General features: G+C 33.1%; 5 protein-coding genes and 1 non-coding gene across 11 annotated transcripts; 3 read left to right on the top strand and 3 right to left on the bottom strand.

Annotated features, from left to right (window-relative positions):
• Positions 1 to 444: 444 nt before the first annotated feature.
• LOC108826317 (cytosolic sulfotransferase 12) lies at positions 445 to 2,007 on the bottom strand. The gene has a single exon (XM_018599697.2). The coding sequence runs from the start codon at positions 1,625 to 1,627 to the stop codon at positions 653 to 655; it is 975 nt and encodes a 324-aa protein (XP_018455199.1). The 5' UTR covers positions 1,628 to 2,007; the 3' UTR covers positions 445 to 652.
• Positions 2,008 to 3,692: 1,685 nt separating this feature from the next.
• LOC108826424 (cytosolic sulfotransferase 12-like) lies at positions 3,693 to 6,066 on the bottom strand. Its single transcript, XM_018599812.2, has 2 exons — positions 5,925 to 6,066; positions 3,693 to 4,859 (listed from the first exon to the last, which is right to left on the bottom strand). Exon 2 carries the CDS (start codon positions 4,855 to 4,857, stop codon positions 3,883 to 3,885), a length of 975 nt encoding a protein of 324 aa, XP_018455314.1. The 5' UTR covers positions 4,858 to 4,859; positions 5,925 to 6,066; the 3' UTR covers positions 3,693 to 3,882.
• A 27-nt stretch (positions 6,067 to 6,093) lies between these two features.
• On the bottom strand, positions 6,094 to 7,875 carry LOC108824018 (uncharacterized). Of its 2 annotated transcripts, XM_056995494.1 has the most exons (7): positions 7,645 to 7,875; positions 7,186 to 7,265; positions 6,967 to 7,108; positions 6,732 to 6,881; positions 6,445 to 6,646; positions 6,265 to 6,345; positions 6,094 to 6,185 (listed from the first exon to the last, which is right to left on the bottom strand). In XM_056995494.1, exons 1-7 carry the CDS (start codon positions 7,849 to 7,851, stop codon positions 6,157 to 6,159), a joined length of 891 nt encoding a protein of 296 aa, XP_056851474.1. In that variant the 5' UTR covers positions 7,852 to 7,875; the 3' UTR covers positions 6,094 to 6,156. The 2 variants fall into 2 exon arrangements, with proteins under 2 accessions (XP_056851474.1, XP_018452850.1); XM_018597348.2 differs by having other exon boundaries at positions 6,094 to 6,345.
• Positions 7,876 to 7,949: 74 nt separating this feature from the next.
• Positions 7,950 to 8,022, top strand: TRNAV-UAC (transfer RNA valine (anticodon UAC)). Its single transcript has one exon. It is a non-coding gene; the product is annotated as a tRNA-Val (tRNA).
• Positions 8,023 to 12,154: 4,132 nt separating this feature from the next.
• Positions 12,155 to 15,649, top strand: LOC108827188 (uncharacterized). 2 transcript variants are annotated; one of them, XM_018600548.2, is made up of 6 exons: positions 12,155 to 12,498; positions 13,041 to 13,097; positions 14,061 to 14,129; positions 14,221 to 14,864; positions 14,941 to 15,254; positions 15,345 to 15,649. In XM_018600548.2, the coding sequence occupies exons 3-6, from the start codon at positions 14,120 to 14,122 to the stop codon at positions 15,445 to 15,447; spliced, it is 1,071 nt and encodes a 356-aa protein (XP_018456050.1). In that variant the 5' UTR covers positions 12,155 to 12,498; positions 13,041 to 13,097; positions 14,061 to 14,119; the 3' UTR covers positions 15,448 to 15,649. The 2 variants fall into 2 exon arrangements, with proteins under 2 accessions (XP_018456050.1, XP_018456047.1); XM_018600545.2 differs by having other exon boundaries at positions 12,156 to 12,498; positions 14,218 to 14,864.
• A 2,662-nt stretch (positions 15,650 to 18,311) lies between these two features.
• LOC108826869 (protein GOLVEN 6-like) lies at positions 18,312 to 19,936 on the top strand. Of its 4 annotated transcripts, none has more exons than XM_056993826.1 (4): positions 18,312 to 18,728; positions 18,844 to 18,914; positions 19,019 to 19,076; positions 19,503 to 19,936. In XM_056993826.1, exons 1-4 carry the CDS (start codon positions 18,620 to 18,622, stop codon positions 19,619 to 19,621), a joined length of 357 nt encoding a protein of 118 aa, XP_056849806.1. In that variant the 5' UTR covers positions 18,312 to 18,619; the 3' UTR covers positions 19,622 to 19,936. The 4 variants fall into 4 exon arrangements, with proteins under 4 accessions (XP_056849806.1, XP_056849805.1, XP_056849804.1 ...); XM_056993825.1 differs by having other exon boundaries at positions 18,841 to 18,914; XM_056993824.1 differs by having other exon boundaries at positions 18,841 to 18,914; positions 19,016 to 19,076.
• The last annotated feature ends 482 nt before the right edge of the window (positions 19,937 to 20,418 follow it).

Here is a 20,418-nt window from a genome sequence, read left to right as displayed (position 1 = left end):
ATATAACCAGAGCATCAAGTCACACATATATATATTTTTTTAAAAACCATATTATTGTTCTTCAACATTGAATCTTTTTATTAATGTGATTTCCTCACAGGATAGAATTTTGAAGTATTACTATTACTATTACTTCAACAAATGATATAACATTTAGAGATTATTTACCAATTGCCATATATCGTTCTTCACGGCCGAGTTGAAATCTGAAAATGTATCTTTTGGTGACGGCTCCGGCAGCAACGACTGTAGTTGTGACTGTTGCTATTGTAAAACCGACGGAGACAGAGCTGATGCCTATTAGAGCAAGAATACAGAGGACGACTATAGTTATGAGACCCATCTTATCTTCTTTACTCTTGATTCTTTTGGGGTTTAATAGAACTCAGTGAGTCTGATCATACAAATATATAGTAGAGAAATCAAAGAAACAAGATTTGAGAGTTGTGTATTGTAATTTGAAACCCTTTATTAAAAAAATAAAAGAGAAAACAACAACAACAACACAGTCAAGCCCTTTATTAAAAAAATAAAAAACAACAACACGGTCGCAGAAAAAAAGAGAGAAGAAAACAACAACAACAGTCACATGACTGAAGAAACATCTTTAAAGCAAAAACAGAAACAAAAACAACAAGTCTTAAAGATTGATTCAAAATGAAAATTTGAGACCAGAACCTCCAAACTTCTCTTCAGTGGTTCTATCGATTATATCTGCCAAGGACTCACTCAAAGTATCTCTCCATCCTCCAGTCTCTCCCTTTCTAAAGAAAGCACTAGTCTCTATTCCATTTGGCAATTTCCCTTGTTTATTAACTTCTAGTTTACTCAAACTCTCAAAACTACACAACTTCACAATCTCACTCACTTCTTCCTCTGCAGTAAAACCACATCCCAAGAACTCTGCCATTCTCTTGACCATATCTCCTGTCTGCTTCTTGAGCTCCTCGTATGTAACAAACAAGACCTTGTTCGGATTCTTACGGCTTTCGTACCAGTACTCCAACACATGATCCCAAAAGGGTCCACCAATAAACTTGCCTTGACAAAACGCTTCAAGAGCTTTTTCCATTGGATAATCAGCGGTTTCTTGAGGAGCAAGTTTCTTCCCAAAATGCCACAAGGAAACAAACACGTCCTTAGGGTTTCTACAACAGTATACAATCTTACAAGACGAGCTCTTGATTGAAACCGGCAGAGAATGATACGATAAGTGCGTTTGCATGAGTCTTGGAGAAGGCAACTTGGAGAAATCGACGTCTGGAGATACGCAGTAGTCTCCTTCCATGTAGGGCACAAGGAGGTGCGGATTGGTAGCTAGAAGAGGATGATTACCAGAAGAAACAGGAAACTTTTTTCGGTGAATGAGAGCAAAGAGAAGAGCCTCTAACCAAGTGGTACCTGATTTAGGAAGGGTGGCGAGGATGATATCGGAATCATTGGCTTCAAAGTGTTTCTGGCAGTTCACGACTCCTTGTAACACAGCTTGTGTGTGCCAACTTCCTTCGTATTGATACATTTCACTGACTAACCAACCTTTCTCGCTTGGAAGAGAAGAAAGCAGATCTCTTGTTTCTTGTGTCAGATTCTCATCTCTCAAGTAAACAGGAACAGATGATGATGCCATTGTCAAGAGTATAGATAAATTCAGAAACTGTTAGAAACTATGAGATGTTTTCTTCCTTAAGCTCTATCTCATTGAGGTTGTGTGTGTTTATATAGTTGGGATATATCTTTTGGTCCAAGAAAGATAGCCACATCATTTACTTGAATTGAGTTAAGGAGAATCATATCTAAAGAAAAAGAAGAGATTACTAACTTGTGGACAAGAAACAAGTACTGGATATGTTTGGATGTTGCATTGAAAAAGAGGGATCTAGAAAATTCTTGAAATTTCATCACACAGTGAAAGAGCCAAAGTGTCTTACTCTCTCGCCATTCTCCAGTATATCTTTTCCTAAAAGGGTTTCCTTAACTTCTTTCTTCTTTTGTCATCAAAATCTTATTGATAGTGAGATTGCATTCAAATTTTTGAAACTCTATTACACCAAATTTATAGTAATGTATTTTATTGCTTTTCATCTAAATATAGTTACTTTAATTATTATTAATTATTTTATTTTTTAACTACTATAAACATATCATACTATTTTGTATTTTTCATTTTTCAATTTCACGTTACTAACATTTAGTATTATTTTATTTATATTTAATTATTATTATAACCAAATAAGTACTATAAGTTACAACAAACTGTAAACGAAAATAAAAATATTTATTTTTTACTTTTTATTTTTAAACACACAAATTTTTCATCGAACTAATATTTTCATAAAATGAATAAATTAGGATATAAATTAACTAAATAACAATGTGAAAACATAAATTGCAAAGTTTTAGTAAATAAACATAAAATTTAAATGTGATAAGATGAAATTAGTTAATTACAAATACTTAATGTACTTTTTGAAAAGTCGGGATGATTTTTGTTTCTCTGGAAAGCTCGATCAGACAAATGAGTTATGTTAGAAGTCATGGGTTCCTTTTGAACCACACTTTTTGTTTTTGTTTTGTTATATTGCTTTGGACAGATCGATCAGACAAGTGGGTTATGTGCATGGACAACATGTGCTTAGAACATGTACACTGACGGGTAGCTGTGCATGCAAGTTTTAACAAATACTGACACATAATCACAACATTATTTTGAATACACAGAAATCAATAAGAATGCACAAGTCTACTTTTTGTCATATACTAAAAAGATTATAATACTATTTAAGAAATCAATTGAAAAGTATGACGTTAATGTTGAAACTAAAACACGTTGGTTATAAAAATTAAGAATTAAAGTGTTTTTATCAACAAAAAAATATGAAATAAAACACTTAGTCAACAAGAAAAAAATAGGCGGATAAACATATTAAATATTTTTCCACAAAAAATTGTAAAGTTAAATAACTTTTGTTGGAATTTAGTGAGTTCATATCCAACTCTTTATTATCCGATTAATATAATATTATACATTTAAATTTTGGAGGCAAAATCTATATGGATTTATTTTTGGGTTCTTTTTCAAAAAGTCTCGTATCACAAGTTCCATGATTTTCTGACATTTCTGCCGTATACATTCTTTTCTGACTTGAAGAGTCTTATTCTTATTCGAATGATATTTTGGTTTTCTTACAAATCTTATACCAATTGTTAGGATTGTGATACTCCATATCCAACTTTTTATTATTCAATTAGTATGATATTGTCCATTTTGAATTTTAGAGGCAAAGCCACATAGATTTAGTTTTAGGTTTCTTTTCAAAAGGTTTCGTACTAATTATAGTCGGATTTCTTTTTATATACTAGATACTTTATACTTAATTCTCCAGTGTAGAACTTAGTCTAATATCTCATAGTTTTGGCGTTTACATTTTAAAATCACATTTCTGTTTCATATATTGAAAAGAGTATACCACCGAACATAGTATAAAGCTAGTGATTTAAACGTAAGCATCGGTGTTATTGTGCTCCTAGTTTCGAACAAAGGAGTAATGCTTTATATGCCTATTATTGGTTTTAACAAAGATTAGTTTCACACACACCTAGAAGAAAAATCAGGGTCCAAAGCCAACTCCAAAGACAAAAAGTCGAATATTGATTCACAGTTTTGAAAATAGAAAGAAACCTGAATCAATTTATTCATACCAAAGATCAAATTATTAAACACAGAAAATTGTAATATCAGAATCAACCAGCGTTAAACAAAAATTAAACAACGAACTAGAATAACATCTCAAAACACACAAAAAAATCAGAAACAAGAAAACTCACAAGCTTGAAATCGATATTAAAGCAAAAACAAAAGCACAATAAGTTTCAAAGATTGATTCAACAAGAAAATCTCAGACCAGAACCTCCAAACTTATCTTCAGTGGTTCTATCTATTACCTCTGCCAGTGACTCACTCAAAGTATCACTCCATCCTCCAACCTCTCCCTTTCTAAAGAAAGCATTAGTCTCTATTCCATTTGGCAGTTTCCCTTGTCTATTAACTTCCAGTTTACTCAAACTCTCAAAACTACACAACTTCACAATCTCTCTCACTTCTTCCTCTTCAGTAAAACCACATCCAATGAACTCAGCTATCCGCTTAACCTCAACTTCAGTCTGCTTCTTGAGCTCCTCGTACGTAACAAACAATACCTTGTTCGGATTCTCGAGGCTCGCATACCAATACTCCAACACATGATCCCAAAAGGGTCCACCAATAAACTTACCTTGGCAAAACGCTTCAACAGCTTTTTCAATAGGATAATCAGCGGTTTCTTGAGGAGCAAGCTTCTTCCCAAAATGCCACAAGGACACAAACATGTCCTTAGGGTTCCTGCAACAATACACAATCTTACAAGACGAGTTCTTAACCGACTCCGGGAGCGAAAGATGCGACATGTGCGTGTTCATGAGTCTTGGAAACGGCAAGACCGAGAAATCGAAATCTGGAGATTCGTAGTAAACTCCTTCCAAGAAGGGAACAAGAAGGTGCGGATTGGTAACTAGAAGAGGATGCTTGCCAGAAGAGACTGGGAACTTGTGTCGGTTAATGAGAGCAAAGACGAGAGATTTTAACCAAGTGGTACCTGATTTAGGATTGTTGACGAGGATAATGTCGGAATCTTTGGCCTCGAAGTGTTTTTGGCACGTCAAGATTCCTTGTAACAGAGCTTCCGTGTGCCAACATCCTTGGAACTGATATATTTTGCTGACTAGCCAACCTTTCTCGCTTGGAAGAGAAGAAATCAGATCTCTTGTTTCTTGTGTCAATTTTTCATCTCTCAAGTAGTCAACAGATGATGGTGACGACATTGCTAAGAGTAAAGAAAAATGTTAGGAACAATGAGATGTTTTTTTTTTCTTAAGCTAGAAGGGTGATGCTTGTGTGCTTTTATAATAAGGGTGTTGTGTTGAATGAGAAGTTTGCACTACAAGTAAACAGCCAATACTATAATTGGATCTATCTTTTAGGTATATAGATAATTATTTTTGATGGAGTGGTCAGCACGTTCTTACTTGCAGAGCACGTATAAGTAATATTTAAAGAGGGAAAAAGACAGGACACACTCACGTCTCGTGTCAGAAAGTCAACTACGATGCGCCATAACATTTTAGATAGTATTACAATGCTGACAAAAAAAAGTATTATATAATGCAATATAATATGATGAGATTTGTATCGTTTATATATTAATCCAAAATTAACTCAAAACCAGACTGAATCAAGACAGGAATCAACATATTGTCAGGTCAGCTTGGTCCTTCACAAGAACCCTATTTGTTTTATTTAATTGACCCGGTCCATATGAAACAAACCAGATCATACTGAATGAACTAATTAGTTTATTCTCAATGGTGGAGTGTGACAAAAAAAATAAAAGTTTATTCTCAATGGTGGATATGATTAAGAATCCGATAGACTGGTAGGCTTTCTCCTGGAACCAGTTTCTTTTCAATCTTTGCAGGATTGTTTTTCAGTTGATTATAATAGTTCATGTTCCTAAGATTCGTAATGTTCGTGCTAACTCCTTAGTTAAGGCTAAAGTATAAGATGTATTATTTTCTAAGTTAGATAGGGTCATAGACTCATAGAGTAACTAGAGTTGTTCCTCTGAACAATCTCAATATTGACCAAAACTTGAATTAGTAAAATGGGTAGTCCAAAAAAAAACAAGTTTAATTTAGGCAGATTATATATTGCTAAGAATCTAAAAAGCAGAACCAATTAGTTTCTTTCTGCTGCTCAGTGGTCTTATCTATCTCCTCTGCTAGTAAAAGAGTCAAAACTACACTTGATGATCTCATCCAAAACAAGATCCTCTCATCTCACACTCTCAATAAAAGGGAATTTTAAGAACTCATCTCACACCAAGTTGTACCTGATTAAAGACTTGCCTACGAGGATGATATCAGAACCTCAGTCCTGAAAAATGCTTCTGGCCATATAGAACACCTTCTAAGAGGTTTTGGTGGGTATAACAAAAATGCTATAAACCACATAACTCTACATAGAGCCACTTGATAAATTCGTTTCTCTACAAGAACAAACAGAACAAGAACAAATACCATTCATACTTAAAATGTTGAAAGTCTTGCAACATAGCATCCATACTAAAGTGATCCTCGTTTTCTCACAATAACTGCCAAAAAACATACCAACCTTAACAAGATCCTAGAGTTGTGTCCGAACTCACTTCTTAAATCATTCAACATCAGCACCTCCCAATAGGAATGACGTTGGTGCATCATCTCCAAGCAGCGGAATATACTCTGATCCTCTCACGTGAACGCTAAAGCAAGCTAATAAACAAACAAACAAACAAACAAACAAACAAACAAAAAGAATTACAATATAACGACATAAAGCCAGAAACTATAGCTGCTTAAGATAACACGTACCATTCTCTATTTTGATCACACTTTGAAGCATCACTTCCATCTTTGACTTCATGTCGTAACTGTCATCCATCTGCGGCACGACCAGCAACAGCTCCCTATGAATCTGTCTGACAAACTGACAAATCCTCTGCGCGAACTCGACTTCACCATCTGATATCCGACCAATCGCCATCCTCATTAGCTCTCCAGTCAAATCCGCAAGCTTGGCACAAGTAAAGCAAAACATAAACTGAGAACCTTTTTAAAACAGTAGTTAAAACATAAATCAAAGAGAGTCTCTACAATACCCCGAGAATATAGTCAAGGATGTTGATCTGCAGCGGCTCTAAAGAAGGGTCACTAAGAGGTAAAAGCGTGGCGTTAATCTCATCGAGAGTAGAGAGTGTTCCTGACACACAGAACTTGTAAAACGTTGCAGCTTCAACATACTCCTGCACCTGTAAGTTAAAACACAAAAAACATGTATCAGTTCCACCCAAAAATGGTTTATATAGGATGAATGATACTCTCTCACAGACAGACCCCTGGGGAATAAGCTCGGCGGAGCTTCCAAAAATCAGTGCCTTGAAGCTCTTTCATCAGCCGGGCAAAGTGTTGTTCCCTCACTGCTTCTAAATCTTTCCCTGCTTTCTCCAGAACCTCCTCTTTGTTGTCTTTACTGAGCCTGCCCCCATCAAAAAAAAAACATCAAAAGCCCAAAACAAAAACAGAGCGCAATAAGAGTTTAATGTTTGTTTTTACCTGTGAACCTGAAAGATGACTTTTTTACTGTTCATAGTGATGTCACGACTTGCCTTCACCACTCTCTCTCGTTTCTCATTCTACAAAATAGAGAGAACATTGTGAGAGATTCCATATTGAAAGATCGTTCCTTTAGTCTCCAAACTCATCCATCTCTACCTATATCACTCAACCCTACTCTCAGCAGGAGAAGAATCAAAAGTTTCAATATTGAAAGGTCACTCCTTTAGTCTTCTATCTAACACATCTCTCTACCTATATAACTCAACCCCCACTCTCTGCAGAAGAACTGAAGTTTCCATATCGAAAGGTCACTCCTTTAGTCTTCTATCTCATTCATCTCAACTTATATGAATCAATCCCTAGACGCAAAGGTTCGACCTTTTCTTAAAGGGGAACAAAAAAACCCAGAAAGAATCGAGCTTTTTTTGTCTAAAGGGAAGAGAAGAGAGAACTCACGAAGTTGTTGAGATAATCAGCGTATGCAGAGAAAGCATCTCTCATTGAGGATTGGGTAGTCATCGTCCTAGCTTTCTTAACCACTTGCTCACCACCACCACTCTCGACAATACTTTGATGGAGTAGTCGCTGAGGTTTTAGCTTGGGAGCCATGAACATTATTAAGGAGGCTGCTACTCTTTGGAACGCCGACGAGCAGTTCAACATCTGTTGTGTCTTGCTGTCTCCTCGCTTCAAGTCCCTAAGTGTTATTCGAGATTCTTGAAACTGTATTTATAGTAGTAACTGAGTTAGAAAAGACATCAGGTGCTGTGGTGTAGTGGTTATCACGTTTGCCTTACACGCAAAAGGTCTCCAGTTCGATCCTGGGCAGCACCAATTAAGTTTTTGACTGCTATTGTTTTTTTTTTTGTTTTTGTCAATCTGCTGTTGGTTTTTTAATTGGCAGGATCAACTGATATGATTTATAGATTTTTTTCACACTGTTAAGCTATTTCTATGAATAGAGTTAGTCGTGAAGTGTGTACTTGATTATGTTGGCATCGACGAACTTTAAAGTGAAGATAAAGATGAAGTTTTAGGCTATTAATAATCATATCATTTGATCATCCACATTTAAACTATGTTGCTGGTCATTTTCGCTGTTTGGTCATTTGATCATCCATCAGACAAAGGAAAGACCCTATGTTGCTGTGTTTTTTTCTTGTGGAAAAATAATGTTATGTTTTTTCTTTTGAAGAAATATAATGTTATGTTTTTCTTTGCTTTAAAAAACTAATGTTATGTTTTTTTTTTGAAACCATAAAAAACTAATGTTATGTTTTTTTTTGTTTGCTATTTTTTTTTTTTTGCTAAAAAACTAATGTTATGTTATCATATAGTTTTCTCGTGATTATATATTCTGAACTGCTTGTGTTTGTGTATGAATTTATAAGACGATCCTATCATCTATTCAAGAGTTATAGTTTTTTTTTAAAGCTAAATCACGTAGAATCAGGGAAATTGTAAACAACGTGACCTCGCGCATTTTGTAGAATAGATGACATATAATCTAACTTTTTGCTAAACAAGTATAATCTAACATGCATGCATCTATTAATTTTGTATTATCATATAATATATTTTAGTAATCTTCAAAATCATTCCGACTTCCATTCGAGTGGATAATATATTTTTTGTTGTGTGATGAACAACAAGCATTCACACTGTACACCTAACAAGGTAGAATAACTGATTTTTTTTTGGGCAACCTTAAAATTTTCATTTCATAATAGTTTAGGGGTTACATGGGCTTGGGCCAAAATGCAAGTAAGTCTTGGCATGTAAGTCCACTGGCCCATTGAAATCCCTTTTGATGAAAGAAAACGTAACAGAAGAAAAAGAGGAAGAGGTGATCGAAAAAATGTTTGAGAGAACGCCGTAGAGTTCAACCGAATGCTTTCCCGATGAAATTGCTCTGATGAGCACTTGCGAGTCTGACAGTAGCCAGATATGGTTGATTTTGAGATCGATTGCGTGAAGCAGAGCACTTCTGATGGCCAAAACTTCCGCCATGCAAACCGACGAAATCCGATCTCTGTATTGAGAGCCTAGATGCAGCTCCACTCCTTCGTTGTCAATGAAGATCCAGGCCATACCTGCCTCTTCCCCTTTCCAAGCAGCATCTGTGTTGCATCGGATTGTGAGCGGATGGAGGTTGGGGTTCTGGATAGTCGGAGGTATAGTCGGCGTTGTAACTGAATTTTTTTTTTGATCAAGAAAAAAACTGATCTTAAGACATGGGGTTAAGAGCATCTCCGACGGAGATTTTAGTTTTGGAGTTCTAAAATACATAAATGTATATATGTATATAATATTATATATATGTATATAATTGTGGAGTTCTAAATTTTACGGAAAATATCTAAGATTTACTTGATTATTTCTACTAGATATGTTATGGATACTTAGAACAACTCCAATGAAGAAATTTTTAAAAGTATTACAAAAAAAAAGAAAAAAAAAAGTTCAACCACAAAATAGTTATCTAGTGGGAGGCGAATTCAGTTATATTTTACTTCGTGACCACATGAACATAACATGTTTTCCCAACGTTTAAATATTCAAATGTATCTATAAACTGCACCATTTTAGGGATTATTCTGGATTATTCTATAAGTTTGGGATAAATCCATGTTAATAAAAAAGGAATTAGAAAAGTACAAAAAAATATGAGATGAAGTTTTTAAAAGAAAATTTTAGAGAATTTCATAAAAAAACCCAATTGATAATTCATTCACTGAGAGGTTGCTTTCTTTTTTTTCTGATTGTAATGTAATTACATACATATTATATTATAATATTCATATTTATATGTTTGAGAATTCTTGTGAAGTTCTAACGGATAAGAGTAATTTTAATAGAAGTTTCTCTACATGAAGTTCTAAAAATACACATATATATATATATAGATATATATATATAATTTATTATTTTATTAAAAATATCTAAATTTTATGAAAAATCCAACTGAAAGTATCTAGATATATACACATATATGTAGATATACATTAATTTTAGAATTATGTTGAGATATTTTTATTGGAGATGTTCTAATTTGGAGATTTGACTAATAATAAAACAATATTTATATACAATTTAGAATGTTAGTAAGTTCTGGCAGATTCTGTGCAGAGAAGAGAGTTCCATGTGCTTTTCCTGTTTAATTTTTATTCATATTTTCTTTTTAAGTGAGAAACTTGATTTAAAACCCCTAATGGAGTAGCTAAGGTTGTTCTTATCTAACATTCATCTGTTAACATTGAGATTTTTTTCGTTCTTCTACATTTCTAACACCACAATATCGTGTCATATGCAGTAGTGGATCTGTATACCTCAAGAAGGCTAGTCGTATGACACATCTTAAATATATTTGAAAGTTAAGTTCTGGTCTATTGTCCCACTACATATGTTACTTATTCATAATTGATAAATCTTGAGTATATTAATCCCACTATATCTAATATAAAAAAAATATAAAGTTCTTTAAATAAAAGATTCGTTATTGGTCATGAATGTTTTAGAAGAAATCAACCATTGAACCAATAAAAACACTACTAAACAATCATACAAGCAGGAAATATTTAACTGTAAACATAACATAATACATAGCTATTATACCTAGCTAGTTACATAGTTGCTTGTCAAAAAAAATACATACAGGTTGAATACTTAAAATTTATACTAAGAACTGATACCAACTTAAAAGGCTAACATTAACTGGAGATGAAAAACGTAGGCCTCTGACCAAACATAGCCCCGTCGATGAAGGAGGACCAGTAACTCAGTAAGTAAAGCGCTGTCACAAGCAGACGCGCGCTGATATCGTACAGTAGTACTCAATAGCTGGACCATACTAATACAAAAACACCACCACGAACGCAGCTTCGTCCTTTTTCCTTTCCTGTTTCGACTTTTTCTACTCGACATAACATAGCAACGAAGACTTTCTCTCTCATTCATCCACTTCTTTGGTTTCACAGCGGTGCACATATGATATTCGGTGCACACGTATCACTTAATGCGTGGGTGTTTACCTTCGATAATCATCCTTTAATTTTCTCCGATCTCTAAACAATATGTTCAAAATTACGAGTTGGTTTATCGGGTGTAACGTGACGTACCGTTAATTTACTACAAGCTTCCTGTTTAATTTTCATTTAAAATTTTTAAAAATAAACTGCCACTAGATAAGGACACAAATCAGATATCCAGATTTTTGGAAGTATTCTTCGATTTGTTTTCCCGAATACTCAATTATTCGATTTGTTGCTATCCAAATATTCGGTGTTCCAAATCCATTTTTTTAGGGTTTTTACTAGATATCTGATTCAATCAGTAAAATAAATAAAAAATAATAAAATAATAAAATAGTAATATTTAATTACAAAAAAAAATTATTTACCTTTTAAAATTATATTAAATAACTTAATAAAATTAGTAAAACTTATATAAAATATAATATTTATATAACTTATATATAATTTTTAAATATATGCATATATACATATAATAAATCCGATTGGATATCCGTAACTAAAAATATTAGTATTTGTGATTTAGTTCGTTTTTACAGATTTTGTATTTTAATATTTGTTTTTTTTCGTAAAATTATTCATATATATATCCAAATTTTTTTATTTGAATTAAGAGACGTAACAAACCAAATCAAATTTTACGGATATTTTGATCACTTCTAGCTGCCAGTGTGGTTTTTTATATTGTTTCTTGTTATACGAAATCATAAGAAACATGTGGAAGAATATTATACGAAACCAAAGGCTGGGGGTAACTTAGAACTCACGTCTATATCATTTTCACGGATACTCTATGAGCCACTAAATACATAACTAAATCATTAAAGTTAAGGTAATGAGCAATTAACAAGAATAAAGTAAAATTAACTAATTGTCACTACAAAAGAAAAATCAGACAACCATTTACATTAGGACAAAACTTGAAGATAGTTGACATTTTTTTCTTTACAAATCCCCAAAATTATGTTTTCTTTTTAATAATCTGATTCCCCAAAAATAAGAAGTCAAATACTCTCTCGGGGGCACCGCCGTTTCATAGATCCGATTTCTACAAAGCTGTCGTCTTTCTCTCCCGTCAGAACCGGCTGTTCAACTTCCTGGGAAAATACAACAAAACTCGATCTTTTTCAACTTTCTCCGAGCAAAAAAAAAGTTTCAATCTTTCCAGTTTAGTCCAACACACTCGTAAACTACAATTCGCTCATGATCTCATGATTTTCCGAATTTCAGAGAAAGTTTTCAGTTTTTCCGACGAAAGTGAAGATACTAGAGAGTATCGGTAAGTGCATTTTCCCTTCTTTAGGTCTTGCTTAAATTCCTACTTCCAATCATTTCTCGGAAACTGTTTAAGATCTTTGAATGATTCAAGAAAGTGTTTACCTTTTTCCCGGGAAAGTGAATTAGTTTAGCAGAGAAAAATACTCTGTTTTTGCTTAATCCACACCAAAAATAAAAACCCATTTTATCATTTCTAATAAGTGGTGGCATTAAATGCTGTTTTGAATGGATGAGAATTTTTATTCTTAACGGGTTTGGTTTGTAAATTAATGCAAAACCAAAGGGGCAATAAAGAAGAAAGAGAGATTGTTTCTCTTCTACTCTTTTGGTATCTCTTATCTCTCTCTGTTCTCATATTAAATGCAGAGATTGTGATATTTGATTTGACCTTTTAACTTCCTTTTACGTGTTTTTCAAGATTTTTTTTTTTTGAAAACAAATTAACCACCAGAAAGTATCTGGCTTTCCTTCTCCAGAGGGTTCTGAGATTCTCTTCTTCAATCTATTGTTTGTAATTGATTTATGTTTAATGGTTGATTTTAGATTAAAGTTTGTGGAGGAAGAAGGTTGAGTGAGTCTCTCTGTATCTGCTGTGATCAAGTAAGTTTTTTTTTTTTTTGGTTTTATAGTTTTTGCTTTGCGCTCCACTTTTGTGTGGAAGATTCCTCTTGAAAAAGTCGTGATCTTTGATTCATGTTCAGGTTTTTCATTTGGATTCTAGTTATTAGATCTGTTTAAATTCCACTAGTTTTTGGTTTTGTTACGGTATTTTCTTACAGTTAGATCCAATTGCTTTTCTGGGATTTTCAGTTTTATAGATTCTTCAGTCCTGCATATTCCAATTGTTTTTATTTCTGTCAGCACATATTCTAATTGTTTATTGTTGTTTATTCCAATGTTTTTCTTTGACCAAAAGCTTGTGTAGTCTTTGCAAAAAAAAAAGTTCAAAACTTTTTTTTTTTTTGAGAAAGGGCTTAAAAAAGTTCAAAACTTTATCCTTTTTGTTTCTATGACAGTGCAAAAGTTTCGTTGCAACACTTTTTTTTTTCGTTGCAACACTTATGTAACACCTACTGAGGAAATCTTATTACAGTAGTTACAAGTAATCCAGATTAACTTTAGTTTTGATGCTTTCTTAACTTATTATCATGGCATCACATCTAAATGTCTTTTTCTCTACAGTACTCATCATCAAAAGGTTAGAAAGTGGTCAGGTAGAGTGATTGATTGCAACTTTTTGCTGTTTCATTATCTGTCTTAGACTTCATGATTACTATATGTTTTTGGACTTGAGGGAGAAAAAGAGAAAGAAAGAACCATTCACATGTGTGAGTGTGACTGACCATGTTTATGTTCTGTATCTTTGGAATATTTGTTCCTTAAATCTTGGTTTTGGTTTCTGTCACAATCTTCCTGTCCCATTGCTTCATTGAGCAACTCTTGTATCTATAAGTCATATGCATATTGATAGATTATTTTTAAATTTCATTTATTCCATCCTCTAGAACCAAGTTTCCTTATACTTTTTGTCTTCTCTTTGCAACTTCATTGTTGTTGGTGTAGATTGGTTTTGGTGCTTGAAGATATCGCTCTGGTGTATTGAATAATATCTCTCTCAAACGATGATAGCAGGTAAAAAGAAAGTCTTTCTGCATTGTAATCCTTAAGATGTTTTGTAAAATTCAAAATTCAGATAATGATCACGTTGTTGGAATTTCAGTAGAGAGTTTCCAAGAGGAGTCTAAGCCTCATAAATGCCCTGAAGAGATTAGGGAAGATGTAAAGAACAAGAACAGTGTGTGTGAGTTGTTTTATGATACAAGAAGCGGTGACGAATGTGATAAAGAGAATGATGGAAACAAAAGAGCTTTGAAACACCATTCTTGTGGAGATTCTGGAAAGATGATGATACGAGGTAAAAGTCATGATACGTCTGCTAACGGTGGTTTGTTTTATATGGACAAGAACGTTACGGCCTGTGACTTGCCTGAGATTGTAGTTCGTTACAAGGAGAGTACTTACCATGTCGTGAAGGATATATGTGTTGATGAAGGTGTGCCGGTCCATGAGAAAGATTCTGTGAGGTGTAACTCAGAGGATTTGGTGGAAACCAAGTCCCCTGAAGACAGAAACGGTAAGCTTGATGGGTCTGAGCTTTGTAAAGTTCCTAAGACAAACCAAGATGTGGAAGAGTCTTCAAGTGAAGGTTTTGCTGATGCTGAAAGTTCTAGCAGTTGCACTCAAGAGCATTTGATTGTGACAAGAGAAGCCAAGGGAGGTATTCTAGCAAGGGAAGATGAACAAAGACCTCTTAGCAACAACGAGAATAGTCATAGAAGTGAAGAACAATCTTCATCTCAACTTCAGGTAATATACATATCAAAGTAAAGTTTCAATTTTTCAATCCAAATGTGTCTTAACTTGATTATGTGTGTGACTGCAGGAGAATAATGACCAAAGAAGCTTAGAAACAGAGCTTGAGGAAACAGAGGAACCAAGAAAAGCAGAGGAGAAGCTTTCCTCTGTTTCTACTACAGCCTCTCAAGAACCTGAAAGGCCTGGAACCGATAAGCAAAGACCAGACTTGTTAGACGACAAACTTTTCTCTAGTGGATTTGGGGAGACAAGTTTCTCTGCAGCAGAAGCAGTTTCAATATCAGGTCATATATCATACTCAGGACCAGTAGTAGTCTCTGGACGCCTCTCTGTCCGTTCTGATGGAAGCACAACGAGTGGAAGATCCTTTGCTTTCCCAATGTATTTGGCTTTTGGCTCATCTCATCAGCACTTTGTGAGAGTTGGAAAGAGTAAAAGTTTATGCTGAATTTTGATGATTTTGTTTTGCAGATTGCAGTCAGAATGGAACAGTAGTCCTGAAAGAATGGCTAAAGCTGAGAAGAGAAGACTTAAAGGGTGGAGAGAGATTCTTCTCTGCTGTAGATTCTCTTAATCAAAAGTTTTTCAGTTTTGAAAGCATAGAGGAAGAAGGGGTGGTTTATAGTTATGCCATGGTGATGTGTAATTGGAATTTTGGTAGTGTTGTTATTTTTGTTTTAACAGTTAGGGGGCTTTTGAGTTTGGTTACAAATGCAATATTGTTGGGGTTATGTAACCGATGAGTTTGTTATTATTTCATTTTTATTCATGCGTGTCCATGCTTTGGTTTAGCTTTCGATTGATTTGATTATTTTAAGAACTATTGCAATCTAGTGGTGGGTACAAGCCAATTATTTGCAATTTTTAGTATATTTGGCTTGGATTGTTACTAATAGAAATTTGGACTTTTAGAAAATGATGTACTTACAAATGGTTTGACCGTTCTACTACGTATCACTTAGTATCTACATTGGATGTGATTTTACAAATGTTCTTGCATTAATAATAAACTAGATCTTGACCCAAACGCGAAATATTTTACGATGAAAAATTTCACTAGTAACTTAATAAATATTTCGGTAATTTTTACAGAGTGTAATTAAAATAGTTTTGCATTTAAATCAGTATTTTTAAATTCAACCCAATTGTGATTATACCGGTTAACCCGGAGATATGACAATTCAATTTAGGTTTTTAAAATATTCATATTAAAAAAATTACTAAAACCCAAGACTAACCGATTGAACTGATAGATGACCGATATGTAATTTAATTTGATTTAAATTGTAATAGTTTCATAATTTGTAACTTATAATCCAAATTTTAAAGTTTATTATTTTGCAATTTATGAAATTACGACGTTTCTACAAAATTTTAAAGAAAAAATGATAGATATAAAATAAGTAATATTAATTATTGTATTGTTTGGAAACATTGATAGTAGTATAAAAATATATTGTTTGAAAACATTGATAGTAGTATAAAAAAATAAGTATATTGTTTGGAAACCTGAATATAATAGTATAAAGAAAGGAACATTTGTGATTTAATTTAAGTTTAACTATAAAGTATAAAGGTGTATTTAATTTAAAAACTTACAAAATAAATATTAGGTCCAATAGAATGTTTCTGTTTTAATAAGATAGATTAATTAAATATAAATTAAGAGAGAGGAGTAGAAAAGCGTTGTTGTTTGAAAACACTCAACACAAAGCTAAGAGTTTTGTTTTAACATGTGTCATTTAAATCATTGATCTAAATTTTTGAAATTTTAGTTTTAATTGTGATATGTTGTCAAAAAAAAGAAGATTAATTGTGATATTAATTTATATGATTATTTTATCTAAAAAACTCTGATATTAGCTCGCACCAGTGCTGATGCTTCTTAAGTTCTTCTGTAACTTATATACAAATTACTTGATAAATTATCTAATAATAATTTATCTATTTTACAGGTTTCCACATTTTAATGGCCTTTGGTCAAACATACAAGTATGTAACGACATGGTTTAGTCTGTTCTTTTAATGTTTCCAAGACATTTGTCTTTCTTCTCGGCGATTTCAAGACCAGCGTCTAGCTGTGTTGTGATTCTCTATTTACGTGCGCTGAAATAAACAAATTATTCATTATTTCTGAAATGTGATCGAATTTATATTTTTAATGGTTTTAAACTTTTAATCAAGTTCTTACATTTTTATGATTGAAAACGATTTTGTTATATGTGATACAAGTGTTAGAAATATTACTAAACCATAACAAATGATATACATAACATTAACATGTTATGGTTATTCTGTGAAAACATATTCAAATATAAGTATTTTATTATTACATTACTTCGTTAATTGTACAAATTATTTGACATACTGATCATGATCATATATATCAGTTGATTCTTGGATTTTCTAGAGACTGGAATACTGGTTATTTAGAAATTTTGAATTAGTTGGCCATTCATCCGTTGAAAAAATTTATCGATATGTTATTAATTATACTCACGAGGTTGATGATTGTGATTAGAGATGTCATATGATGGAATAATGCCAATCTGATCCTAATAGATTGATTTGATTGCCGCAGATTGATCTTAATATATATTACAAAATACAAGCTAATTAACGTTGGAGATACTCAACCAGCTCATCGTTGATCAATACATACAAACAGGTTTTACGTGGCCGGTTTTAGTTATGATATATTTTATTGCTACGAAAATCAGAGCATATCTTTTGGTCCAAACACATATATATTGATTTGTAATTGACCTAGAATTTTGAGTTGAAACGCTTTCGGAAGGTGATAAGATCAATGATGCTACCAAAGGTGTTTTGTAACAAACATGAAAGTGATGTTCTCATCTTCACCTCATTTGGGTAGAGCTTTCAAGTAAGTATTAACGCAGGCGTGTGCATGTCAAGAAAGTGTCTGAGAGAGAGCAGAGGTTTTAGGCAAATATGATGTGATACTGATAATCTCAACCACTTATACCTACTCGCAAAGAGAAGCAAGCATAAATTAATATAAAGTATAAAGCATATGTCATCAACTTTAATCTGAATCTTTGAACAAAATAATACTTTTTGAGAAAATATTATCGACGTGAAGAAAATTCTATAGAAAGGAATATCAACTATTGGCAATCTATAGAAAAGAATATCAAAGTCTATAGAAAATAAACTTTGTTGGGTTTGTGATACTCATCTAGCATTTCAATAGGAGTAAAAAGAATATCACTTTTTGTCTCTTCTAATTTTCATTGGGATCTTAACAAAATTGATTGTGATAGTCATCTAGCAATCTGAGTTCCCAGGAATAGAACTTTGTATACATACATTTTGTATAAGATGTTAATACATATGAAAAAACTTAAATGCAGAAAAGTAGATAACTATATATAGAACGTGTGGGATATGCAAAAGAAAAGAGACAAAACAAATTTTACCACAGAAAAAGAAGCGACAAAACAAAGACAGAAAGGTGAAGATTCGACAAATTGGGTTTGAAAACTTGTGTTTGTCCCAAGACAGAGATCCCCGAGAACGAGCCTCAATGGCGTGACCTCCTTTTTAAACCTTGACATTATAAATTTATTTGTTTTTTAATAAATAGTTTCTTTAACTTGTTTTGGAACCCTCACTTTTGTGTTTCGTGCAAGTTCCTTTTGGTTGATATAAAAGAAGAGGAGAAGGAGAAAAAGAAAGACAACACCAGAAAATCTTATCATAGCTAAAAACACTTCAAGACAATGAAGCTAATTAGAATCACCATCTTGCTTTGTGCATTGGCCTTGTTATGTCTTCTAACTCCAACATCTTCTCTACAACTCCATCCTCGCTACGCATCTCCTAGCCAAGGTATATTATTGAATTTTTTAGATGTAGTACATAGTCTTTGCTTCTGTTAGAAACGGAACCATTTTGTTCTTAAAATCGATTGAATTAACTAATTTTAGTTACAATGGTTAAGCAGGTGTAAGTGACAAGATTGTTATTAAAATGGCGCCACGGAAACTCATGATCATCTCTAGAGAACATGTAAATGTAAGAGATTGGTGCATTGATTTCTCACTTTAATCTGGATTATACGGAAAGTTTCTTATCAAATCTCATATGTGGCATCTCTATTTCTTTTGCAAAAATAGCAGGCGATGAGGTCAGGTGCTCATGAAGGTTCAAGCGAACAACTTCAAGTCACTTCTTCTGGTAAGTATCAATTGGGAATGATATTTTTTTCATAAATAATTTTTTTTTGAGAATTACAAAACTAAAACGTCAAACTCATTTAGATTACTAGCAAAACTCAAAAATAAGTATTCATAAAAATATTATTCAGACATTTCTTTTCTTGAAAACAAATAGGTAAATAGAAAAACTCATTAACACAGTTCTATAGTCAAACAAAGCCCCTAAATAATATACATATATAAGTCAAACATGTGAATCTTTGACCATGTCAGTAGTAAATGTTAGTTTATCAATATTTTGCTTTTCTTGTTCAGAATTTTGTTTTTAGCTGCATAGATATTTGCAGGAGCATCTAGCTAAATAAACAAAACTAAAACGGAAAGATTCGACATATCTAATAAATTGTATTAAATCTCGTTTATGTTTTTTTTTGTTGGTTCTCAGGAAAATCTAAGAGTGAAGAGAAGAAATTAGGTGAAAAGGAAGAGGAGAATGCTCTATCGAAATATCTATCAATGGATTATCCAAAATTTAGAAGAAGACGGCCAGTTCACAACCTCTAAGTCCATGCAACATGGATTTTTTTTCAATACAACTATTAATTTTAGCTAGATTAGGCATTTAATCAAGATAAGTTAGGAATTGGTTAAATGGTTGGTAATAACGTAGTTATTTTGTTTTGGAATGTTTTTCTTTTACAGTTTCTTTTGGAATGTTAAGGAACAAGTTTTGGCGATATTGTTGTAAAAAATGGAATATCTTCGTGTTTATTATTTTTGTAATATAGTTGGTTTTAGTTACTGATAATGGCCGACAAAAATGAGCAAAGCCCTATAACTCTGGTTTGGGGTTTGAGCTAATTAATTGCTCGTCCTTTCACGCACTGTAATATGGTGACTAATTTGGTTGTATTCCATTTTATATTGCAAGAGAAACGATTTGAATTTTAGGACCCTAGACCAATGTTTATAGAAAAACATACACGACTTATTTTGTATAGTTCTGACGGTTAGTATATACTTACGTTCAAAACAAAACCAACCAAAACTTAGCATACTATCAAATCCTGATTGAAATTCACGAGCCAGCCGAGTTGAAAAAAATGATCAATTAGTTTCTCCCTGGGACGAAGATCCATGAGTTTAGGTTCGAGGATCACTCGGGGATGGGTTCATAGATAGTCATCAAAGAAGATGAATGTCATCGTAGTAGGAGATGTATTGCTAAGGGGAATGTTTTTGATCTTTTGAACATGCATGGTTGTTAAGGTCCTAAGGAGAATGTTTGTAACAACCTATTCTCTAACCAAAACATGTAGTAGGCATTCTGATTTTTGAACATGGTTGTCAGATGAATGTAG

This window comes from Raphanus sativus, chromosome 9, assembly GCF_000801105.2.
Source record: "Raphanus sativus cultivar WK10039 chromosome 9, ASM80110v3, whole genome shotgun sequence".
Taxonomy (NCBI): domain Eukaryota; kingdom Viridiplantae; phylum Streptophyta; class Magnoliopsida; order Brassicales; family Brassicaceae; genus Raphanus; species Raphanus sativus.
This window is presented reverse-complemented; position numbering and strand designations above follow the sequence as displayed.